Source organism: Lynx canadensis, chromosome B3 (assembly GCF_007474595.2).
Source record: "Lynx canadensis isolate LIC74 chromosome B3, mLynCan4.pri.v2, whole genome shotgun sequence".
Classification (NCBI taxonomy): Eukaryota; Metazoa; Chordata; class Mammalia; order Carnivora; family Felidae; genus Lynx; species Lynx canadensis.
In genome coordinates this window covers 32,520,579-32,546,334 of record NC_044308.2, presented here as the reverse complement: position 1 = coordinate 32,546,334, position 25,756 = coordinate 32,520,579, and the positions used below count along the sequence as shown (strand labels likewise).

Sequence of the window (25,756 nt, the reverse complement as noted above, 5' to 3'; positions counted from 1 at the left end):
ATTCTGACTTTCACCTACAGGGAGGGAATGATAATCTGATTGGTTGAATTCTTTTAGGACCTCAGTTGAGCCATGTTTGCCGGTAGTCCATATTATTTGTCTATTAACAGTCATAAACACATGCACAACCCTCTCTGGCACTTTTGGGTTCAGTGTATGCAGGGAGGTGACAGGTTGAACTGACTTGGGCCCAGTCATTTGACTCCTCCTCCTGCCCTGCTTGTTGCTTCTCCTGTGGGCAACCAGCTTCAGGGTGGGCCTGCTGAGAACAGAACCTCCCACCCATCTCTCACGTGTGACAGGATTGTTTTGAGCCACGCTGCATCCTGGCCGTGTCCTCCCTCTCAGGTTCTCTCTTAAGAGCTTCTGTACTATGCTGCTGGCCAAAGAACCTAATATTTCGATATGGGGAGGTAGGATCATTTCTCACAACCTTATGAGATCTAAGGCTATATTTAGTATTTAAGTGCTCAAAAGATGTATACATGTGAGCTGTACGCTGAAAAATGGTTAAGATGGTAAATTTTATGTTATGTTTTAACAGAAGAAAAAAATGGATGTGTAAATAATATGAATAGCTGACCATATTACTGCCTGTTGCCCTATTTTGTAGGGTAGACTTTTACATGTGGGTTTTTGTTGCCTTCAGTACATAGGCAGGTTTATTACTGATAGTCATTATGAAAAATTGCATAATAGAAAGGGCTTATTCCTAAGTTTATGGGCAGGTAGGCTGTTGCGAAAAGATTTCCAGGACATATTTGGTGTTTAAAATTGTTCTACTCTTGTTATGGGGATGACTCAGAGAACAGAGGTTGAGGTAACCCAGCAGGAGTTACATCTTTGAGTTATTTTCTGGTCTTGGGTATCTTCTGAGACCAACTGACTTTGTTTCTTTGTTAGGATTCTTTCATTATCTTTGACCTCTTTTTGACCTTAGCTACCTTAGTAACAAAGTGAAGAGATTACATTAAATGATCTCTGAGGGGCCTTCAGACTCTTTAAAAAAAAAAAAAAAGAAAAAAAAAAGTCTGTAATCTCTTGGGACCTTTAATCATTGGTTTTCCTCCTGATTGTGTGGGCTTCAGCCTCTCCTGGAGATGTGGGGAGCTCCTCTGAGCTGTGTTGATGTATTGCTTGTGCTATGTTAACTTTAACTGAAACTTTATCAAGATAGTAGCTGTGTATGGAGTTGGTGGATGGGATACTTGGTTAATGACAAATTGTTAATCTTCTGTTTTCCAAATCTGTTTCAACTTGTCTTCTTTTTTTTTTTTTTTTTTTTTTTCTCCTCGTTTGGGTCTCAGGTCTTGATCGGGGAACTGAATATAATTTCAGAGTGGCTGCTCTAACCATCAATGGCACAGGCCCGGCTACTGACTGGCTGTCTGCTGAAACTTTTGAAAGTGATTTAGATGGTAAGAACAACAATCAACAGGGTTGGCAGAAGCTAGGTACTAACTAACTGTAGTTAAATTATTTAAACTGGAAAGCCACAGATTTGGTGGTGTATGTGGCTTAAATCTGTGAACTGTAATATATTACACTGCTGTCCTTACTGTAATGCAGCAAGTCTCCTAGAATGCTTTTTTTTCCCCCAGTGGCTTTTAGAGATCTGTCCCTTTAAGCAGAACCAGAACAAATAAAATGTACAGGTGCTTTAAGTCTAGTTTTTTTATCAAGGCCATTGAGTAGATGGATAATCTAAAATTTAACACTGAGCCACATCAATCCCTCCTTTTTCAGCTACAGTTCCCCTTTTCTCTTAGTCCTGCACACCTTGCCCTTTTTCTCACCTGTGTTCAGTGAGTACCTCCATATAGGGTGTGTGTGTGTGTGTGTGTGTGTGTGTGTGTGTGTGTGTGTGTGTGTCTGTGTCTGTCTTTATCGGACACTGGTACTGCACTTAGGAGACAAAAGACCCCGGTCCTTATTCTCATTCTTGGCTTACCACTTTTTAAATTTAGATAGCAAGTTATGCCTTGAAGTGATGGATTTGAAAGATACTATAAATTGCCACCTTTTTTAAGCCTCTTAGTCTCCCACCATTTAAATCAATATGTAGTTCTAAGGTTTCCTGTTTTCTGACTTACATTACTTAGAGGAGTAAATAATTGATACAGTTGCTGTAATGTGATACTTGATCACCTGTTGACAACAGGCTTCTAATTAGTTGGTATTCTGCCTTTCTCATTCTACCTAGTTGAGTCTGGGACTCAGATGTGGGACCAAGAGGAATGAGTAGTTATTGAAAGGCAGTTTATTTGTTTTCCCCATTGGGCAGAGGTTCTTAGATTCCTTTGCCTTCCCTTCCAAATTAATATTTCATTGTCTTGTATTTTAGGCTGTTTGGGTTTTGTTTTCTTCTTAGAATGTGGTAAAACCACAGGCCATACTTCACTATATATACAGATTCTCTGTGAATTCTTGGGTGTAATGGAAAAATCTTAGCCCCAAATAATTTGACAGGAGGCTAAACACCATGACCCAAGGATGGTGAAATATTCTAAGTCCTGTTTTTCTACTTTCCTTCCCAGAAACTCGTGTTCCTGAAGTGCCTAGTTCTCTTCACGTCCGACCACTTGTCACTAGCATTGTAGTAAGCTGGACTCCTCCAGAGAATCAGAACATTGTGGTCAGAGGTTATGCCATTGGTTATGGTATTGGCAGCCCTCATGCCCAGACCATCAAAGTGGACTATAAACAACGATATTACACCATCGAAAATCTGGGTATGTATGCTGAGTAGAGGAAGTAAATGCACATGGAATTTCTTTCTTTTTAACTTTTTAAAAAAATTTAAAAATTTTTTTATTTTAGAGAGAGATGGGAGAGAGGGCCAGAGGGAAAGAGAGAGAGAGACAGAGACAGAGACAGAGGGAGAATCTTAAGCAGGCTCCATGTTCAGCACAGAGCCTGACACGGGGCTTGATCCCACGATCCTGGGATCATGACCTGAGCTGAAGTCAAGAGTGTTGGATGCACTACCAACTGAGCCACCCAGGTGCCCCTTAACTTTTTATTGTATAATAACTTTATTTTTACAGAAAACTTTTAAAAACTACAAAGAATTCCTATATATCCTTCACCAAGAGACCCCAAAGGTTAACATTTTACCATATGTGCTTTATCATTCTCTATCTTCCTATACATACATATTTTTTTCTCTGAAACATTTGAGAGTAAGTTATACATGTGATGCCCTCTGCCCTCTGACACTTTTATGTGAGTTTCCTAAAACTTGAGGGCATTTTCTAATATAACCATAGTACATTTATCAAAGTCAGCAAGTTAACACTGAGACAATATCTATAGACTTTATTTATATTTTACGAGTTATCTCATTAAAGTCCTTTATAATAAAAGAAAAACATTGTTTTCTGGTCCAGAGTCACTTACTGCATTTAGTTATCATGTCTCATTAGTTTTCTCTGACATAGAGTAGTGCCTTGTTTTTTTCTTATATTTTATTACTGTGACATTTTTTATAAGTATAGACCATTTATATTTTGTAAAATGTCTCTCAGTTTAGACTTGTCTCATGTTTCCTCACTACAGTCAGCTTACCCATTTTTGGAAGAAATGGCATCCATACGTTGTGTTCTTGTCAGTGCATCACAACAGGAGGCACGTGAAAGGCTGTGATGTTAATGCTAGGTGATGTTAATCAATCACTTGGTTCAGAGGGTATCTGCCACATTTCTCCAACATAAGGTTACTGGTTTTTTCCTTCATAATTAATAAATACCTTGTTGGGGAGATACCTTGAGTCTTTGTAAATATCTTGTTTGTCGTCAGATGTTCACTCACTTGTTTTAGCATTTTCCTAACAGGTTCTGTGGTGGTGTTTCCCAAGTGAAGTTCTAATTCTATTACTTCTACATTCATCAGCATTCTTTGATACAGAAGCGCTTTCCTTTTCTTCCTTAGTGAAAGAATGGCCAGTGGGAGTCTCTTTATAGCCACTTCTTTTGTTTGACATCTTCCAGCTTTCTGTGGGTACTTTCTTCCTTGTGACACAGTAAGATATTTTCCCTGCCCTTAGCCCTTGAATCAGTCATTTCTCCAAGGAACACTGATTTCTTTTTTGGAAAATGATATTTAGAAACCAGTATCTGCACTGTACATACTTCCTGTTATCAAGGTAGAAAATCCTGAGGAATCTGTAAAAACTCTAAGTGAGCTTAACAAAGTCACAAGAGACAGAGTTGATATACAAAAATAGTTGTGTTCCCATGTACTCACAATAAACAGAAATTGGAATTAAAATAACAATACTAACATAGCATCAAAAAATATGAAATACTTAGTGATAAACTTTAAAAATATGTAGAAGGTCTGTACTGGAAATTAGAAAACTATTGCTGAGAGAAATTAAAGATGACTTAAATAAATAGAGGTACCATGTTTATAAATTGGATAATACTATATATATTGGATAATACTATATATACTAATAAATAGAGGTACCATGTTTATAAATTGGATAATACTATTAAAAGAAAATGATTTTATTAAAATGACAGTTCTCCCCAGTACTACTCCAAGTAAAGTCCTGGCAGGTTTTTAGTAGAAATTGATAAACTTAATTCTAAAAATCAAAGGAACTAGAATAGCCAAACATTTTTTAAAATGAAGAATCAGATAGTGTGGTCTTTTCAACATTTATTCAAGTGTTTTCTGAGACCCACACTGCCTGATTTCAGTACGTATTATAAAGCTACAGTAATCAAGACATTGTGATGGTATTGGTACAAAGGTCGGTGTTATAGATCAATAGAACAGAATGGAATCCAGAAATAGATACATAGGTTGATAGAGTGAAATGATTTTTTGATTGATAGAGTTAATTGATTTTTTTTTTTTTTTTTTACAAACACGCTGCCATAATTTAGTAAGGAGAGGGTAGTCTTTTCAACAAAAGGTATGGGAGTAATTAGATACCTGTATGATAAAGAAAAGGAACTTTCCTTGGCCTTTATCTCACACCATACACAAAAACAGATCTAAATGCAAGAGCTAAAACTATAAGACTTCCAGAAAAAGACAGGGAAAAACCTTCATGACTTCGAGGTAGGTAAGGATCTCTCAAGATATAAAAAAGCATAAGTTACAAAATTAAAAAATTAATCTATTGTACTTCATCGAAATTTAAAATTTCATCTTTTGAAAACACACCAATAAAATGAAAAGATAAGCCACAGACTAGGGGAAAATACTCCTCATTCAAATATCTAACAAAGAATTTGAGTCCAGAAAACATAAAAACTCTTACAACTTAATAAAAGAATAGGCAAAAGATTTTGATGGGCAATATACCAAAGAAGGTATGTGAGTGGACAGTCAGCACATGAAAAGACTCTCAGCATCACTAATCATCAGAGAAATGCAAATATAATCACAACAAAATACCACTCACATTCTCTACAACTGCTAAAAATTAATAGTCTGATTATATATCAGCAAAGTTCAGCCGAACTGGAACTCATACTTGTTGTGGGAACATCTGAGGTTACAACCACTTGAAACAGTTGAGAGGTTTCTTAAAAAGCTGGCCACACAACCCAGCATTCCCACTCATAGATGCTTAGCCAAGAGGAATAAAAATACATATTTACACAAAGTAAATACATATTTACACAAATCTAAAAGGAGTAAACAGGTAAATGGTAAATTGTATCTGTGCAATGGAGTACTCAGCAATTGAAAGGGATAGGCTGTGGATAGACACAGCAACATAACGAATCTCATAACATTATGCTGAGCAAAAGAAGCCAAACACAAACACTGCATTACTACTTTTCTATGAAATTATAGAGTTGGCATCATTTATCTACGGTGACAAAGCAGGATCGGTAGTTGCCAGAGGAGACAGGGGTGATGGGAATTGACCGCAGGGGACACAAAAGAACTGTTTGCAGTGTTGAAAATATTCTGTCTGGATTGTGGTAGTGATCACACAGGCAGGTATATATATTTGTCAAAAGTCAAACTGTATACTTAAGTGGGTACATTTTATTGTATGCTAATTACACCTGAAAGTTGATTTACAAAGCCAAAATTTTTTTGAGAAATAGTAATACTTTACAATAGAAAATGAACTGATTTTGGTAGCTGTAATTACTTTTCCAAATTAGGCTATCATTATAGAGATCTTTCTTTGAAAGGCTTCTCTTGAAATTCAGAGTCTGCCCTGACCAACTTTTTTATTCAAATCATTTCTTTGTAAATATCTTTCCTAAGAATGACTTTACGTGCCTAACAAATGAATTACCTTCATCTTTTCTGGTAGAGAATAAACAGCAATTTAATGCTTTATTCAGAAACATTATTTGTATTTTTTCCTTTAAGAAGAAACAGCACAGCTAACCTAGGAAGTATTCCCCATGTGAAACAGTCTTATAAGGCAATTGTAGGAGAACAAACGAAAAGCTTTGCTGGTAGGATAAAAGTGTCTCTGTGGTGTTTCCTTTATGCAGCTGCTCAAATGAAGATCCTCTGCAGTACACATGGTCCTTGACCTTCAGGTGCTTTCAGTCTAATAGGAAAACACAAGAAACAATGAAATGAGTTGATGTGAAGTATGTTCAGAGAACAGAGAGCTAGTTAAGGTAACAGTGGAGCAGTCAAGGAAGAGGCTTAGCCTGCACTTGAAAGACTGAGTCATGATTGTGTTTGAAAACGAAAATGAGAAGGAGCAGTGCATGTGCTGAAGAATAAACAGACTTTATTAGAAAAGAGAGTGGACATTGAAAAATAGTAAAAATGTTTAATTTGGCATTAGGTGAAGTAAGCTTGAGCTGTTTGTCAACACAGATAGATCAAAAATGCATGTAATGTTAAACAAAAGAAGAAAGTCAGAAGTGGAAAAAGTACATTTAGGAATTCATTAATCAACCAACAGCTCTCTCCTTCCAGTTGATGTAAACTTCTGCTAACTGGGTATCTGCACCGGGATATATCCCATATTCTATCGTAATTTAACCCAAATTAAAGTTAGTGTCTTCTGAAGATCTTTCAGTCAGTTAATATTTCATGAACACCTACAATATCCCAGACTTTCAAACAGACATGATTCTAATTATTAGAAATAATACTATTTTGAGATGATTCAAATTGTTTAGAGTGCTGAGGAAGAGATATGAGGTGGTATAGCCTATAACCAGAGAGGCTAGTCCAGTCTGGGATGAGCCCTCTTGAAGGAACAGGCACCGTTCAGGCAAAGAAGGGTGATTGTATCACAGCACATGGAACAGCTGCACATGTTAAGGCCCAGTGGTAGGAGAGCTCACGGTGCTCAGTGAACTGAAAGATAGCGGTAAAGAGCATAGAGCACTGAGAACAAGGCAGAGTGGTGAGAGGCAAGAAGGTGGAATCAACAAGACTTGATCATTTGCATAAAGGGGAGGAGGGAGAGGGAGGTCTTATGATTCCCAAGTTTCTGACTTGAGCAGCAGGATACATAGTGCCATTTACAAACTAGAGAACACTGGAGTAGATCTGAAGTGGGGACAGAGAGGGAGATGCCAAGTGGAGCATGCCAAATAGACAGTTGAACATAGAGGTCCAGTGCTCAGAAGAAAGGTCTAGACTGGAGATATGTATTTGCATTTGATGGCACGTGTGTGCTCATCCAAACTAAACACAATAGGAAAAAAATGAAGAGTGGGAATTGAAGGGGGCCTAGAATCAAGCCTTGAAAATGCGTCCATGGTTGCTCTGCCTCTGTCTCTGATCCTAGTGAGTGACATCACCATCTATCATGTTGCCCAAATCAGCACCTTTTCCTTTTTCCTCACCTGTCAAGCACTAAGTCTTGTTGATTCTATTTATCATCACTTCTTTCTGACATTGGAAAACGAGGTGCCTTTGTACATTTCCCACTGATAACTAGAGAGTGGGCCACCAAGCAGACCAGCTCTTTTAAGCTTTTGAAGTAATGCAGACCACTTGAGGTGTGGCCTCTTGGAAAACTGCCCAACTTCACCAGAAATAAGTGGTATGGGTCAGCTCCTTACCCTGCCATACTTCGGTGGAGCCCAAGTCCCATTTCTGGAACTGGACTTCAAAGTATGAATACTAAACCTTGCCTAGATCAGGAATGTGAGAAGTAGAGCCTTCCTGATTTGCCAACAGGAGAACGAATTCTGCTCCAACCATTTTATGCCCCCTTTCCACCAAGTGTCACTAGTAGCATTTTACATGATCACTGGAGGGAGCATTTCTTTCCAGCTTCATTTCCTGCAACATCACCTCCAGGCCAGTTGAAATTTGGGACCATACCTTATCCAACCAAGAAGTCTACCTGAGGGCTAGATGGGGGTTGGCAGTTCCTGGATTTGGAGGTCCTCCACTTGCTGAGTTAACAGTTCTGCTACTTCTCCACTTGCTTGGCTGTTCCATTCACTGTCCTGCTTTCTGAGAATAAAAGGGGTTTAATTCTAAGCTCCATCTATGGGCTTACAACACAAAAAATTCCTATTTACTCATTCTCATCTGAGCCCCTCACTGTACAGTAACATCAAACCATTGGTTAGTTGAGGCCAAGAGAGGATTCAGGTACAGCCACCCTCACTCCTGGAACGAACTCCAGATAGTTGATCCCAGCCAACTTTTCTGGGCTGTGTACGATGCCATCTCCATTTCCTCACACCCCAGAAGAATCCCCACATGAAATTCTCAAAATCTTTCCTAACTTGCTCTGCATTTAAGATCATGCATAGTCACCCTTGGATTTTTAAAATTCTGGAGTGAGAATTTTTTTCTAAGTGTTTTCACTTGTTTCTTTCCTTCAGATCCCAGCTCTCACTACGTGATAACCCTGAAAGCCTTTAACAACGTGGGTGAAGGCATCCCCCTGTACGAGAGCGCTGTGACCAGACCTCACACAGGTAAGCCATCCTGACCATCTTCAGTCTTCAGCATTTTTTCCAGCAGCTTATGTGGAATGTTGGCACGAGGTCTGCCCCATAGGTATCAGTGGAACGGAAAGTATATGCCACTATAGACTTCATATAGGAAAATGGGCTTTCAGCAGGGAAATTTGTTAATTTCTGGTTTTCTCTTTTTAGAAAATATTAACAGTCCTGTTATGCAAATAATTCTTTGTAGATATGCAGCAGATGTTTTTAATATATTGGTCTCTAGAAAGCATAGTTGTGAGAGAATTAAAAGTGATTTTCATCTTTTGGTCATGTGAGTTACAACTAAAAGGAGTGAAAAAAAAGAAAGGATCTCTATGACTCTGGAGGAATTATATAGGTTACTGACTGTAGCAGTAAATGTGTATGATCAGTGAGTGAATCCATCATTTTCTTTACTAGTTGCTTGAGTTGATTGGGAAAGTACTTCTATTTGCTTTTCATAAACTTTGTTTATATAAAGAGTATAAAGTCCGTCGTACTATCCATTTGATCGACTGTACATTTATTACAAAAGAGACCAAAATACTCATTTTTTTTTGTAACAAAGGAATACACATATAAAATTTCTGTAGGTAAATAAAATCTCTAATTTAGAGCTGTATGAGAAAGCTTATTGAAATAAATATGTAAGACTTGTAAATTTTTCTAAGTAATACTGAAAACCCAAGAATTTATCATTTTCAGAAATGCTCTTTTCCGTTTGTTTTCCAGAACTGTGAATCTCTATTTCCTGCCGTATTTTTTGGATACTTTGTATAATAGTGCAAATTTGACATTATTCTTTTTAAAAAGATAATCTCTGTCCCTTTTGTTCTTTAATGCTTTTACTTGACAAGACCAACATCCTTACTGCCTGTTTGGTAGTTCTGTCCTGTCTTCTCCTGTGTGCTTGCAATTTATAAGTTCTTTTTCCAGAAAGGGGAAAAAATGTAAGATGAAAAAGAGAATATTTAAATAAGTGGTTTGCTACTTTTTAAAATTGGCTTATAATAGAAAAATTTTTTTGAAATTATTTTCTCTTATGTGACTTAAAAATAATAGTCTTCTGGCTAGAAATATACAAGAAAATATTCCTAAGTCATGTAACATCATTATCTTTTCCAAGAGTTATTACAAATAAAAAAAATTTCTCAAAGAAGTCTAACGATTTTTGCATCTGAAGGTGCATATTCTGTAACTAATTGGTTTGTGTCCTAATTTTTGAACAAAGCCCTTGACTAGAATGTGTGCTATTCCTCTGTTATTTTTAGTACTCATTGTGTAGGAATACACAAATGGAGACTATTACATTAGTTTGGCAATTATTCATGAACAAGGTCCATGCCATTTCAGATTTTGAGTTACAGGAAGGGCTAATTTCCATAACCATGTGGGAAACCCATTTTAAAACCTTAACTTAAAATAAATCAATCTGTGTATACTTAGAAAACCTGACCAAGAGTTGATAAAGCCCAATGGATCCTGCTGTATCACCCTGGGTTTGTGGTCCTTGTTGCCTTTGTGCACATTCCATCAAATAAGAACTCTTACTTCTAAAGTTCATAAAGGCTGTCACTTGGATCCATAACTATGTCATTTCCCATAACTGATTGGGATTCATTAGATGCGTTGTTTTCTGACCCTACTGGAGAAAGTACAGCAGATGTTCCTGCATGGTATCACCTTACCTTTTCCCCAGGAAGAATAATACCCTTGAGAGTTACTTTTGCTTTATTTGGATGTATGCCATCTTGCTGTACTGCTTATAGACCCAAGACATCAGTAGATCTCAACTGGACCCTGTGGGTATCAGATAACCCTAACACCAAGGCCAGGTTAAGTTGCCATTGGCTGGCATTCAAGACTCAGGTTTGAGAGTAGGACCCTTACCTGGTCATTGACATGCATTGATAAGCCATGTCCCAAAAATTCGGCCATATTCACTGAAATATCAAAACAGATCATAAGCTTTGTGTTGCTTGTTCTGAAATTACACCCTTGATTTTAAAAGCAGATTGTATCTTCTCACAATCCTTTTTGGAAAGGTAGTAGAATTTTCAAGTAATTAAAAAAATTCAAGTATGATTATGTTAATATCACTGGATTATCAGATTTTAATATACATACAGATACTGTAGAGAATATAATTATTTCCCTAGAGATTTTCCTGCAAATTTTTCCTGAAAGAATGCAAGTAGAAATATTCTTTTTAATGAATGATGGTTGTCTATTAACTCTGGATTCTATTTCTCTTTTTCCATTCCTCATCTTTCATTCCATTATGTTACCCTGCATTTCCTTTTCTTTTATTTTTGTTTATGTTAAAATGCCACTTCCCTTTTTTAATTACTTTTTACCCAGACACTTCTGAAGTTGATTTATTTGTTATTAATGCTCCATACACTCCAGTGCCAGATCCCACTCCCATGATGCCACCTGTGGGAGTTCAGGCTTCCATTCTGAGTCATGACACCATAAGGATCACATGGGCGGACAACTCACTGCCCAAACACCAGAAGATTACGGATTCCCGGTACTACACAGTCCGATGGAAAACCAACATCCCAGCAAACACCAAGTACAAGGTACTGGCACATTTGCTGTGGGTGAGAAAAGCTAATAGCTATTGATATTTCCTAATTCTAAAGTTCTTCATTCATATGCTTCCAGAATGCAAATGCAACGACTTTAAGTTATTTGGTGACTGGTTTAAAAGCAAATACACTGTATGAATTCTCTGTGATGGTGACCAAAGGTCGAAGATCAAGCACATGGAGTATGACAGCCCATGGGACCACCTTTGAATTCGGTATGTATTGTCTGAATCTTACATCACATGGCATTTCTTCTCTTTGCAAGACATGAGAGACAGTGGAAGTCCATGTGAGTATTGTCCCACATCCCAAGTCCTGAGACTTCTCATCACCTGCTTCTACGACCCAAGGAAAATTATCGAGGGTGTGAATTAGCAGAACATAGTAAGCAGCTACAGCTGGAGTTCAGTGTTTGAATTGTTTTCTTCATCACTGAACAAGAACATTAGCAAATAATGGGATAATATAATGCAAAGTATACTAGTTTTTAGGAATCAAGAGACTTGAGTTCAATCCCAGATCAACCAAACACTGACTGTGTAAGTCATAAGTAAGTCATCCAGCCTCTCCATCTGTTTCTTCCATCTGTAAAAGAGGGGTAATAATATCTGCTCTTCATACCTTACAGGGTTATTGTAAGGGTAAAATGAGCAGATGAGAAAGCACATGGTAATTATAAAGCACTGTGTAGATGTAGAGGATTACTGTCATTAATCCTGCTTTACTGCTAAATTGAGAGAAAAACAAGTGACCTGCCCTTAACGAAGCAGCTGCCAATGCCATGCTTGCTGGAGCCTCAGAACTTTACTGGTAGGCCACAAAGCTGCCCCAGCAGTCTTCTTACAAACCAGTTAATATCTGGTTGATATCTGATAAATCTCCCATTGGGACAGCCTCTAACAGGTTTTGCCTGTAAATAAACATGAAAGGTAAAAGGCACCTAAACAAATTAAGGGGAAAGCAGGCTATCCAAGTTTGAGATTCCATTTGCCTTTTGCTCATTTGTAGGCCTACCTTCTACCTCTTATACTTTTCTAGCATGTGGATATGTGTAACCATTGGGAGTCTCTGTCTCTTCTGGCCTCCTATGGCTTTTTTCACCTGTATATAATGAAAAAAATGGAGCTATTAAGTCTCTCTGGACTGGGCCTGGCCCTAATGCCTTTTTGTCTTCTGCACAGTTGATTGGACTTCCTACAGAGAAAAAGGGTTGACTTTGGAGAGCTTAGAATTAATAGTGCACAAAAGTTTAGGTAGACATTGAGTTTACTTTCTTTGCTAGTTTTAAGAATATCTTTTTGCTTGGGGCCCCTGGGTGGCTCAGACGGTTGGGCGTCCGACTTCAGCTCAGGTCATGATCCCGCGGTCTGTGAGTTCGAGCCCCGCGTCAGGCTCTGTGCTGACAGCTCAGAGCCTGGAGCCTGCTTTGAATTCTGTGTGTCTCTCTCTCTGCCCCTCCCCCGCTCATGCTCTGTCTCTCTGTCAAAAATAAATAAACATTAAAAATAATTTAAGGGGCGCCTGGGTGGCGCAGTCGGTTGAGCGTCCGACTTCAGCCAGGTCACGATCTCGCGGTCCGTGAGTTCGAGCCCTGCGTCAGGCTCTGGGCTGATGGCTCAGAGCCTGGAGCCTGTTTCCAATTCTGTGTCTCCCTCTCTCTCTGCCCCTCCCCCGTTCATGCTCTGTCTCTCTCTGTCCCAAAAATAAATAAATGTTAAAAAAATGTTTAAAAAAATAATAATAATTTAAAAAAAAAGAAAATATCTTTTTGCTTAATTCCAACCCATTAGTTAATAAATGATACTACATATTCCCTTAGGATGTGTGCATTTCACCAGGCTTCCTGCCTTCCATTTTATGCTAGGAGAATTCCAGTATTTTAGGTAAAGAAGAGTAAATTGAAGGATATACTTAATTTGCTCATTTCTCTACTGGTACATTAATAGTTATCAGCCATGACATTGAAATACAAGAAATGCAGTGTTGTTTTATTCTGTTGTTTTTTCCATTTCATAAACAACTTTACATTTCAGAACAATATTCTCAAATAGTTGACAGTGTGTGTTTAGTGCAAACTTAAAAGCATCAATTTGTAAATCATTTGTTTTTTGAGGGAATAGGGATTTTTAAACATTGTATTTGGTTTGGAGAGCCATCTATAAATGAAGAGAAAATTATTTTACACTTGAAAATATTCTAACAAAATTATCCAAATTTGAGGGGGAATGTCATCTTGGGCAAATTACCTGACTTTTTTCATTGCCAGTGCCCTGATCTGTCAAGCAGGGATAGTGGTAACTGCCTTTCAAGTTGCCATAAATATTAAGTGAAATACTGTTTATAAAATGGCTGGCATATAGTAGATACTTGGTAACTAACTACAAAGGTCTTTTGACTTCCCTAAGTATCCTATAAATCCCTGACCCGAAGCCAAGATAACAATTCTGTATTCTCATTGTGTGGTATTTTCTCTTTGGTACTTGGCATATTCTTCTCTTGATTGGAGCTGTTTGCAGGTAGACTTTGAGTTCTTTGAAGCCAGGAGGCTTTATCTTTTTTGCCTTATACCTCTTATTGTACCTTATAATGGGTTGAGGAAATGGTGACTTAAATTGAAATGGACAGGAACTAATGAAAGTCTTGTTTTTTTGTAGTTCCTACTTCTCCACCCAAGGACGTGACAGTTGTGAGTAAAGAGGGAAAACCTAGGACCATAATTGTAAATTGGCAGCCTCCCTCAGAAGCCAATGGCAAAATTACAGGTAAGCTGCCTTTGAGTGTATGTCTGCCCTCTGTTCCTACCCGGCAGAAGCATCCCAGCAGAGTGCTGTGTGGTTGGGGGAAGTGGGAGTCTGAAGGCTGGCTTGGTCATTTTATGAGGTGCAGAGTCATGGTGATCCTTGAAAGTGGACCTAGGGGGGTGCTGTTGCTCACAGTAAGGTAAAAATGAATGGCCAGTTGGTTGTTCTGACTCACTTTGGGTGAAAGTCTGATGGGCGTTGTTACATTAGACAGTCTTTGGCTATGGTGGGGCTTTATGGACATATTTATTTTCATCAGAAAAGCTCTTCTTCTCTGCCTCTGACTAGATAATCAGCTTTGGCGTCAAAGACCCTGCCTGATTCTAAAGGGTAATACCCAGTAAATATAGATTCGAAGACCCAAAAAGCCCATTAAACTTTTAATTCAGTTTTTTGTCCCCAGACCTGCTACTTCAGCTTCCTGTGCTCTTAACACTAGAGTTAGAAGTTTGAATTGGCGTAGGCCTTTGAAGGGACCTGGGATTTTTCCTTGGACTTCCAGGGAACTTGCCACAGTAGAGGACACTGTGTCTTCCTTGGCTTTATCAGGGAGGAAAGCCCAATGGGATTTAGCTCTTAATTATTCCCCTTGAAATCTCTGCTCCGGTGTAGGTTTATGCTGAGGAACAGGAGTTTGCTTTCTGATGTTCCTATGTATGAATAAGGAGGCCCAAGGGAACTGATCGCATTTCTCAGTGTTGTCCTGCTTCCACTTCCAGTTAGAATCCCTTTCCATAAATCCCTCGGCTTTCTCATGGTGTGTGTGTGTGTGTGTGTGTGTTTTTAACTTCCCTGTTCCTTACAAGAAGGAAGCATGACTTGACTTGGATTACATTTTATTTTATCTTTAAAAACCAGTAATGATGCATGCAGTGCATTTTTGCATTGTGTAGGTCAGGTAGGCATGTAGCTCTTCCTGCCTCAGCCATGGAGACTGAGTGCCCCCTGGTGGGAGTATCAGGTGATGTTTCACTAGGACTTCAGCCACATCAAGTCTGCAGTTTTAATAAAGGTACTGCCCAACCCTCTCCCCGCCGGGGCGGGGGAGTTTTTCTCCTGGGAAATCATGTTGGTGCGAGGTAAAACAGCGCTTCAAATCAGTGTCTGTTTTCAAAAGTGCATTATTTTATTTATTTATTTTTTTTTAATTTTTTTTTTCAACGTTTATTTATTTTTGGGACAGAGAGAGACAGAGCATGAACAGGGGAGGGGCAGAGAGAGAGGGAGACACAGAATCGGAAACAGGCTCCAGGCTCTGAGCCATCAGCCCAGAGCCCGACGCGGGGCTCGAACTCACGGACTGTGAGATCGTGACCTGGCTGAAGTCGGACGCTGAACCGACTGCGCCACCCAGGCGCCCCAAAAGTGCATTATTTTAATTGTAGACCATTGATGTGTATGCTATTCAAATATTAAGATGTTGAAGTGATTGGATTGTTTCCTTCTGAGAGTTCTTGCCCCTGTATTATTAACTTATGATAGTTACTATATAACTGCTTTTATTGCTTCAACTGCTGATACAGATGATAACTTACAGCTTGGCACTGTTGAGATTGCGGTTTTCTCTATATTATGTTTAGTGTAGCATTTTGAAGGCATTTTACCCTTGCCCCCCCGCCTTTTTTTAAGTTTATTTTGAGAGAGAGAAAAAGTACGAGTGAGGGAGGGACAGAGAGCCGGGGAGAGAGAGAATCCCAAGCAGGCTCCACACTGTCAGCATAGAGTCTGACTGAGGGCTTGATCTCACAAACTATGAGATCATGACCTGAGCTGAAATCAAGAGCCAGATGCTTAACCCACTGAGCCACCCAGGTGCACCACCATTGCTGTTTAATCAGTAGCTAGTTTTCTACTTGTATATGTCATAACACATATCTTTGTTGACTTACCGATTGCAAAGAAAAAGCAGGAATAAGGTATCTTTTCTCATTTCCTCCTTTGGACAGGTTACATCATATATTACAGTACGGATGTGAACGCAGAGATACACGACTGGGTTATTGAGCCTGTTGTGGGAAACAGGCTGACTCACCAGATACAAGAGTTAACACTTGACACACCATACTACTTTAAAATCCAAGCCCGAAACTCAAAGGGCATGGGACCCATGTCTGAAGCCGTCCAATTCAGAACACCTAAAGGTAAAACTCCACTAAACAGTGTTTTCTTATATGTCTCTTTAGTGAGGCAATGCTTGCACATATAACTTTAGCACATAGAAACTGTGGAGAATATAAGAAGTCCTGATGATGAGTTTATGAGCCACAGTGTGAACCTTTATCTCAAAATGATCCTTCACTCACCCATTGACCACCAAATCAGTGCTCCCTAGGTTATTGGCCTAACCATATCACTTACAAGGCTGTTTAAGGCAGATGAATTGCAATGATCCTAAAGTTTTTACCGGTCAGATCAGATGTGATCCGTTTAGTTACCGGGTACAGTAATAGCATGTTAATTTCCTTTCAACACATGCAGGCTCTCAACCTGAAAGGCTTATGGACCTTTGTAGAGAGACACTTTGTAGAGAGAAAGACACTAACGGGGGATGTTTGAAGAAATCTCTAGGTAAAAAAGTAAAGATAAAGTACTGAACCATGTGAGATTAGGAGTAAAATTTAGCTGGGGACTGAGTCTGGAAATTTCTTTTCTGTTAGTACTGAAAACAAGATTCAATTTGTTTGGAAGTTTGTGGGTTTTTTTTTTTTCCTTTAAAAATTCTGCCTGTCCCATCTTCAAAGCTTGTGATCCTTGCTCTTGTTTTTTCTTCCCCTGTGCTTGGCCTGTTAGCGGACTCCTCTGATAAAATGCCTAATGATCAAGGTAAATCAGTTAGATGGCCTCTTCTTTCCTTTCCTCTCTTTTGTGACCTATTATTACTAGCTTTTTGTTGTTTTTGTTTCTTTTTTTTCCCCAAAAAATCGGTACTTTGTGTTAAGAACCACATATTTATTGGCCAAAGTGGAGTTGAGTCCATGTTCGTGGCACTTGGGGTATCTGAAAAGCTGGGGATCTACTTAGAAGCTAAATAGGCAGCATCAGAAACGGAGCTGTAGATGAAATTCTGCAGCTGTAGGAGATTGGCCTTAAGTATGGGTCAGTTTGTCCTTTGTGTTAAGATACTGAAATTCTGTAACAATGATAGGCATTTGGGCCATGATGGGAACCCTCACAGTTGTTTGTCATATTTGTAGCATCTAGGATTGTATTAGTATTTCTAAATGAAAAGTTGTAATCAAATTCAGCCGATACCCTATTTCCCTCCCCTCACAAAGAATCTACCCTAATGAATTGTATGGTCATCCATGACAAAATTAGTGCTATTTATTCTGTTACCCTAAGCTTACTTCAGAGCTTTTCTCCATTTCTCCCTTAAATATACTTGCTCATTTCAAAAGAGGTAGAAACAATTTAAAATGGAAACTTAAGAGGCACTGGCCTCAGTGTCCATTCTTGAAATTATCTGTCCACATGGTTTTTCTGCTATAATTGCTATGGTGGAGAAGTAACTGGATTGTGGTTTTCATCTCCAGGGAGTCAGCTACAGTTGGTATCTGTTTTCTATACCAAGAGCAATGAAGGGAAAGTTGATGATTGCTTTCAAGATTTAAAAGTAGTTTTTAGAAATAAAAAGTCTTTGGATTTTGGTGAATGGCAAGGAAGAGTCAGAACTTGAGGTTACATGTTTCAGGCTTTAGAAATGTGTTTGCACTCAGTGAGTCTTTCTTTGTATGTGCTTGTGTATATGTGTGAGGTACCTTGATGATGGTAGACATTTTAACTTAAGCATGAGAACAGAAGAAGAACCCTACTGTGTGCACAGATTACAGATGTGCTCACTGTCCTTCCTCTACTTCACTCGATAAGCTAGAGTACAAGTCTTCACTTGCACCACACCTCTAGCCTTTAAATTCCTTACCCATGTTTATTTTTGGTGTTTGGTTAATCCTTGGAATTTCTTGCTCATAGGTTATATTTAAAAGAAAAAAATGCTGGGGAATACAGGAATTCAGCCAACCAGTTTATTGGCAAAGTGTGTTCTTTGGCAATTAGTTACATGCTACGATGCTCTGGATAGTTGGACTTATAGGTGGGCTACCTGAAAAAGAAGCAGACCTAAATGTGAAGAGCTTTGCAAGTACTAAGTCATCCCCTCCAACTAGACTTCATCACAGTGAAAAGAACAGCTGGAGTCATGGCCTGTGGTGTGTGCCACTTGGCAGGAATGATGGCGACAGAAACAAGGGGATGAAGTAACAAGTATGGACAGCAGGAAAGGGATCAGGGACTCTGAGTTAAATATGCCCTTTTGGATACCCAACAGCTTGCATTACTTTGGGAGTTTTGAGCTTCTTGAAACAGAAAACATTGTTTTCATCTAGATATTTATTCTGTTCAATGAACTATATACACAGATGTTCAGATTTTAATTGTTCATTTAGTCCAATGCTATTAACTTTTATAGAAGTACTTGACATTAGCTGTAATATTTTGTAGAAACACATCTAGTTTATGTATTTCTAGTCAAGCTTTATTTGTAGAAATAACTCATTTTTAAGTGTTTTCTGAAGCTTCATGCTCTGTGCCTCTGCAAAGGGAAAGATTATATTCTTCCCTGGAGATTTATTATATTTGTAATAATAGTAGTTAATATTTGTTGAACATTTGCTATGTGTCAGGCGGTATTCAAAATACTTTATAGGATTAAATTTCTATTTAATCATCAATACCATTTCATGAAGTAGAAACAATTATTATCACTGTTTTACAATGAAGAAACGAAGACCCTAAAATAATGAATAACTTGCCAAAAGTCAAGTACACGAAAGGCCAGTATTCAAGTGCAGGCAGTGTCCTGTATTAACCATGAGGAGCAGCTTTGACTTTGCAATTCTTTCAGACTTCAGGAGAAATCCAAACCTTGAATTGAGGAATACCTTTGATTTACTGGGAAAGGGCTCCTTATATTTGCTTTACCCAAGCAGCTTTTTCTATAAATGTGAAGAACAAAATCTAAGACCAAGAATATGAATTATTAAAAAAACTGATCTTTGTATTTCATGAAGTCTGTTTGTGAGGTGGTCCCAAGCCTAAGGTCGACAGCCTCACTCATTGTGTTTCATTATGATGGATTAGGAGACAGTGTCCTTGGTGAGCAACTAGAGGGAAGACTTCATTTTTCCATCCTTGGGTATTTAGATTGGCTGAGCAGGAACTGAGAACCCGATTTGAACCTCCACTTGTTTTCCTGCTCCTGCTTAAGGCAACTTTATAATTGGAGAAAAAAAAAATCCAAACACTACTGATACCTGGTAGGCCAGATCAACATAGCCAGGTCCTTGGAAGAGTCCACTTCTGTAATGCAGAAGTCAACCCAGCTGGTCCCTCTGTTCCTTTTCTGAGAGAAGCTAGTTTTGCCATAAGTGCTCTGAGCAGTCTTTCAGGAACTGTTTCCTGGGCGAGAGGAATGGGTGTGTTCCCACCTTATGAACAGCAAGTGGCAGTCTAGTTACATGCTAGATACAGCCATGGAACAAGGGTGTCAGCCTTTCAGATGCCTCATTGCATAGAAAGCTATATACCTTAGTTTGCTTTGCACAGCCTATTTTTTCCCCTGTTGTTTATGTGCTACTTTGTTTTCTCATGGACAGAGTAGACTGAAAATATTTTTTGTAGAAAACACTTGATGTGAAGCAGACTCATCACACCAATGGCTTGGACCCTTACTGATATGATTTCTTCTCCTTCAGCCTCAGGGTCTGCAGGAAAAGGAAGCCGGCTTCCAGACCTAGGATCTGACTACAAACCTCCAATGAGTGGTAAAGCCTTTCTTATGGCTCTTCTGGCTTCCTGTGGGCATGACACAGTTCTACTTGAGTCTCAATAAGTCTTTTGTAGCTTGTTTGTGGTGGGTTGTGGCATGTTACCTATTTCCTTTTACTGAGTAGAGTTTAATTTAGGCATTTTCTGGCAAATGTTCGCTGAATTATAATGAATTACCCATTCATTATAGGATCCATAAGTAAAATTGTTTCCCCACATACACAACTTAAAATAAGATTAATTCTAAACAAATGAGTCTTCCTTTGCCCACTGCCTGCTTCTATAAAATTAGAATCTTGCTTTCAGAAATAAACCTTCTAATGTGATTATCCATCACATAACAACAAGCCAAAGAAATGCTTCAGAATCATGAGTTTCTCCCCCACACTGCTTACCACACTGTTTTTAATTTGGGAATTCTAAAAACTTCTTCCCAGTTTTCCTAGCCAGGCTAAGAGCTGGTGCCTTCTGATTACTTAAGTGATGGCACCTACTTCTCTGTAGAACTTCACTGTTTTAAGTTATTGTCACATGTGAAATTACATTTGATCCTCATAACACTGTGAAGCAGGGAGAACAGATGTCATTCCCATTTTTACATTAAGAGACTGAGTGAAGTGAGTGCCTGGGTCCACCCACTAATTATGGAAGTCCTAGAACCAAAATCCAGGTCTTCTGACTTCTGATTGTGCCTTTTCCACTATCACATGCAGCCTAAAAGGTGTGGGGTGCTGTTCCAGATGTGGGAATCTGAGTCCTAGGCTGAGTTCTAGGACTCTTGAATTTTTCCTCCTGGGATGCATGTGTTACATTTATGTGCTGTCCACAAAGAATATTCATGATTATGAGAAAAGCAATTACTTCCTTGTCTTTTCTTTCATTTATACTTTCATTCACACATGTTTTTAAAGGTTCAGGTTCTGTGTAACAGGCTATGGGAGCAAAAAGAATGGGTAACAAACCAGCTGACGGAGAAAAGGGAAAGCTTCATAGAAGAGGTGATGACTGACCCAGATATGAAAGGATGCATGGAAGATGGCTTGACATTTGTCAAGGAGGGGGTTGGACATTTCAGGAAACAGTAACAGCATGTGCAAAAGCATGGCAACAAAAAACAGCCGGCTCTCTCCAGGGATCACGCTGCCTAGAGACAGGATAGAGAGTCTCACACCAGAGAAGGTAGTGGGTTAGAACCAGCCTGCCGAAAGCTCAGGTACCCACACTATGAAATGTGAGTTTCATCCTGTGCATAGCACATGTAAGATACCTCCTACCACAGGGACACTGGGGTTTCCATTTATTGAGTATCTAGTGTTATTACTCTGATGAATGAAGAATGAGTCAGGGGCTAAGATTATGAAGTCAGAGTGGGGAGTTAAGAAGCTGTTGCAGTAGTCCAGATGAGGCTTAAGAAATGGCCTATCATAATGTCCCTAACAGGACACGCTCCTATGGCAGCTCACTCTCACTCTATCTTCCCTGGGGGGTTTTGGCCCTCTCAGAAATTAGAGGTCAAATGCGGTTTAATGGGAATTCATCTCTGTTGAGAACAGGGAAGAACTGCCCCCACCACCCCTGCTAGCCTCCACACCCCAGGCCCCTAATCTCTGATTCGTACCGCCTGTCCCACCACATATCCCACCCTGTAACTCAAAACTGCTGTTAGTGAAAGTTATTTATGCAAAGCCCCAATATGGTCTAATTTTATTAGTCCCTAGCTCTGTAGTCTTTCCCGAATATAAAAATGTTGTTTTACTAAAGGTCGTTATGTACAGTATACGTTATCTGTCTGCTTACCTTTCTCTCAGATGAAGAATAAAAATAATCAAAGCAAATGTAGAATAATAAGCTCTAAGCCCTCCTAAATCAGCCCAGATTTCTAGCACTGTGCTTAGATGTAGCCTATAAAATCATATAATCAAAAGTTGGAAGGTCAGCTAATACAGTGTTCTGGATAGGATTCCCACAATAGGTAAAGTTTGAATTAGATCCTAAGTTTATAAACCAGAGTTGTATTTGAGAATCACTTTAGGAGCTTTTCTAAACACTCACATTCCCAGGCCATAACTTCATGTTAGGAATTTCTTCCACAATCTCCCAGACGGGTAGATTCTTAGGCACTTCTAGAAACTAAACACTCATTACTTGGTAAGACAGCTCATCCATCATTGTGCAGCTCTGTTTGTTAGGTAGGAGAGAGAGAATCGCTAGAAGGAAAGACATCAGATATCTATGGTAGAGCTGTTTGGTGGAATTTCCCACATTTTATAATATGAGCATGCATAACTTTTATCACAAGGTGGAAAGCAAAGCAGTGTGTTCCAGAAGGTAGAAGAGCAACACAGAATAGAGCTAAGTTACAAAAGGCCTTGGACGCAGAGTTTGGCCCTCATCCTGTAAGCAGTGGGGAAATAGTAACAGGAAGGAAAGCCAAATTTCCTCAGGGTCATAAATGATCCAGCCTCTGCACACTCATCTATCTCTGTCTTTTTGTGCTCACTTTCTTCCCTGTAACTTTGCATCTCTCCTTGCTTGAGCAACACTGGCTGCCTTCCTCTTCCTTGGACATGCCAGGGCTCATTCCTGCCTTAGGATCCTTCCGCTAGCTGTTCCGTCTCGAATGTTCTTCCTCCACATGTTTGTATGGTGGGATCTTTCTTGTCCTTCATATCTCAGCTCAAATGCCATTTCCTCAGAGAAGCCTTTTCCAACCATTCAATCTAAGATAGCCACCCAGTCACTCTGTATCATATCCCCTCATTTTATTTTTTTCACAGCACTTATTACTAATAATTTCTTACTTGTTTATTTTCTGCCCCTACCCCAGCAGTCACATCTTTGTTGTTCACTGTTGCATCCTTAGTAACTAGAACAATGCCTGGCACATAGTAAAACTACTCGGTAAATATTTGTCAAATTAATGCGTATGTACAGACCTGCTTTTTCCTGAAATTGAATAAAAGAATTGACTTTGCAAAGACTGTATTTATAAAAACAGACTGTATTTTTCAAGTAGTTTTTTGTGGTCTCGGACATCTCTATGGTGGGGAAGACTTCAGCTTTCTATGAATGTACATTTTTTAAATGGTTTTGAAAGTCATAAAACTAAATGATTTACAAATGGTGCTTTATAACACAAATTTATGCATAATATAAGACCACGAGGGGCAGACCCATTATTTGTCCAAGTATAATGTTTAGTATAATTTGAGAAGCTTTTATTGAACCAGCTTTGTGCAAAGCACTGTGCTAAGAACTGTACATAGTGCAGAAACTTGGGTCTCTAGATTTTGTGAGACACCTGTATGCAAGGCACAGCAATGAGTGTATTACAGAGAAGTTCACATGAAGTTTCCATAGCCTGAGTGTATACATGTTTGGAATTCTCTAACACTAATAAATGTCCCGGTTTTCCCTCTCCAGGCAGTAACAGCCCGCATGGAAGCCCCACCTCTCCCCTGGACAGTAGCATGCTGCTGGTCATCATTGTTTCTGTTGGCGTTGTCACCATTGTGGTGGTTGTGGTCATTGCTGTCTTTTGTACCAGGCGTACCACCTCTCACCAGAAAAAGTAAGGAGCCCCAAATGTAGCCCATGATTTTTGCCATTGATTCTTTTGCTACTATGTGACTTCTGTGTTTGGCGTTGTACAAAGAGATCAAACATAAAATGCACTTCTCCCTTGAAAAATGTGAGGATTAGGGACACTGACCCTAATTCAGAATTAGGCAGTCAGAATTCTGCAGGTAAATTTTGACGACCCCCAAATTTAACTACCAGTAGCCTACTATTGACAGAAAGCCTTGCTGGTAACATAAACTATTGATTAACATCTATTTTGTATGTTATATATTATATACTGTATTCCTTCAGTAAAGGTAGAAAAAAGAAAATGATTAAGAAAATCATAAGGAAGAGAAAATACATTCACAGTACTGTACTATAATTATCAAAAAACATCTGCATGGTGAATAGCAAACGTATACCCTCACCCTGGCCCTAACCCTAACCCTAGATCTGGAAAGTGGATTCCTGAACACCCAATAAGAAAAGCTAGGAAGCAGCCTAGTTATTTTGGAGAAGACCCCAAATATTTAAGAATTTCTGAAATATTTAAGAATTTCTGAAAATTGGTATGAAGGTAGAGATAAAAACAGAAGGAATAATTGAATATCTATTTAAAGACTGTTTAGAGCCCCAAATCCCCTCCTTGCCTCAGTTCAGTAGATGGCTACCATTCTGTTTTCAGCCAAGCAGAAGTCTGGGGTTTTACTCTCTAGAGAGGTCTCTGAACTGTCGGATGCCAGGCACTTACCCTCATGCTCACTCTAACCCTAGATCTGAGGGGGCAAAAGGGAAGATATGGTATATTTATGCAATGGAATATTACTCAACCATAAAAAAGAATGAAACCTTGCCATTTGCAATGACATGGATGGAGCTAGAAGAGTATTATTTTAAATGAATTAAATCAGAGAAAGAGACAACCATATGATTTCACTCATTTGGAATTTGAAGCAAAACAAATGAGCAAAGGGGGAAAAGAAAAGAGAATGGCGAACCAAGAAACAAACTCTTAACTATAGAGAATGAACCAATGGTTTTCAGAAGGGAGGTGTGTGGGGGACGGGTTAAATAGGTGATGAGGATTAAGGAGGGTCCTTGTGATGAGCACCGGGTGGTGTATGGAATTGTTGAATCACTACGTTGTACGCCTGAAACTAATATTACACTGTATGCTAACAAATTTAAATAGAAATTAAGAAAAAAAAAAGTCTGCATGTAAGTGGACCCCTACTGTTCAATCCCATGTTGTTCAAGGGTTAACTGTACATGAAAAATTATGTTTTAAGTATTTTTAAAGGAAAAGAAGAAGGGTTCTCATAAGTGTGTATCACTCGGTGTCCTGGCAGGAGAGAGGTGGCACACTCAAAAAGAGTGAAAGGAAGATTCTCTTTCCTAACCTGACTCTTTCCTAAATGGTCCCTTTAGGACATTCACAAAGTCATAGGTGGGGTTAGGAAAGAGGCAGAGATGTTTGAGGGCCAGCAGCCATGATGGGCACTGTCACCCTTAGGCCTAAAAGGGCAAGAGGTCTTTCTGAAGAATAGCTGTGTTCAGAGGTCTGAAGCAGTAGGAGAGGGCTTTCTGACAGGAACTGGGTGTGGTTGTAGGAATGTAGTCTCTGCCAACCTCTAGCCCAGCAGGGAGGGGACAGGCTAAAAACTCCTACTCTCCAGTCTCTTGCCTGTGTCTTCTGTTGGCCAAATCCATAGGAAGCCACATAAAGCAGATATAGTTCATTTGACTCAACCTCTCGGGTCACATAGAGAATAGATCTGGAGAGGAAAGTGGACCGCGTCCCGCCTTGCTGGTTTGGAGTACTGTTTAGACGTGCACACAGTGAGCCAGATGGACAGGGGTTTATGGGCATTCTTACAAGCTTTTTCATGGCACAAATATACCTGAAGTGGAAGACCACAGCCCTCTTTATTCTACATCTAAGCTTAAGAATATTTTCCAGAAAGTGCTACCAAGTGTGGAAGTTGAGGTTAGGGCTGGCAGGGGCAGGTTGGGGGTCAGTGGGGACAGATACTGATTTAGGGAATAAGAAAGGCTCATTTAAGATCGGAAT

At 39.2% G+C, this 25,756-nt stretch overlaps 1 protein-coding gene across 1 annotated transcript in view; it reads left to right on the top strand.

Annotated features, from left to right (window-relative positions):
* NEO1 (neogenin 1) overlaps positions 1–25,756 on the top strand; it is a 193,858-nt gene that overhangs the window by 152,400 nt on the left and 15,702 nt on the right. The window contains exons 16-25 of the mRNA XM_032593504.1: positions 1,308–1,418; positions 2,538–2,732; positions 8,796–8,891; positions 11,265–11,488; positions 11,574–11,712; positions 14,152–14,259; positions 16,245–16,439; positions 17,089–17,121; positions 20,049–20,117; positions 23,545–23,692. Of these exons, the coding sequence (XP_032449395.1) occupies positions 1,308–1,418; positions 2,538–2,732; positions 8,796–8,891; positions 11,265–11,488; positions 11,574–11,712; positions 14,152–14,259; positions 16,245–16,439; positions 17,089–17,121; positions 20,049–20,117; positions 23,545–23,692 (1,318 nt within the window). The remainder of the gene's footprint in view (positions 1–1,307; positions 1,419–2,537; positions 2,733–8,795; positions 8,892–11,264; positions 11,489–11,573; positions 11,713–14,151; positions 14,260–16,244; positions 16,440–17,088; positions 17,122–20,048; positions 20,118–23,544; positions 23,693–25,756) is intronic.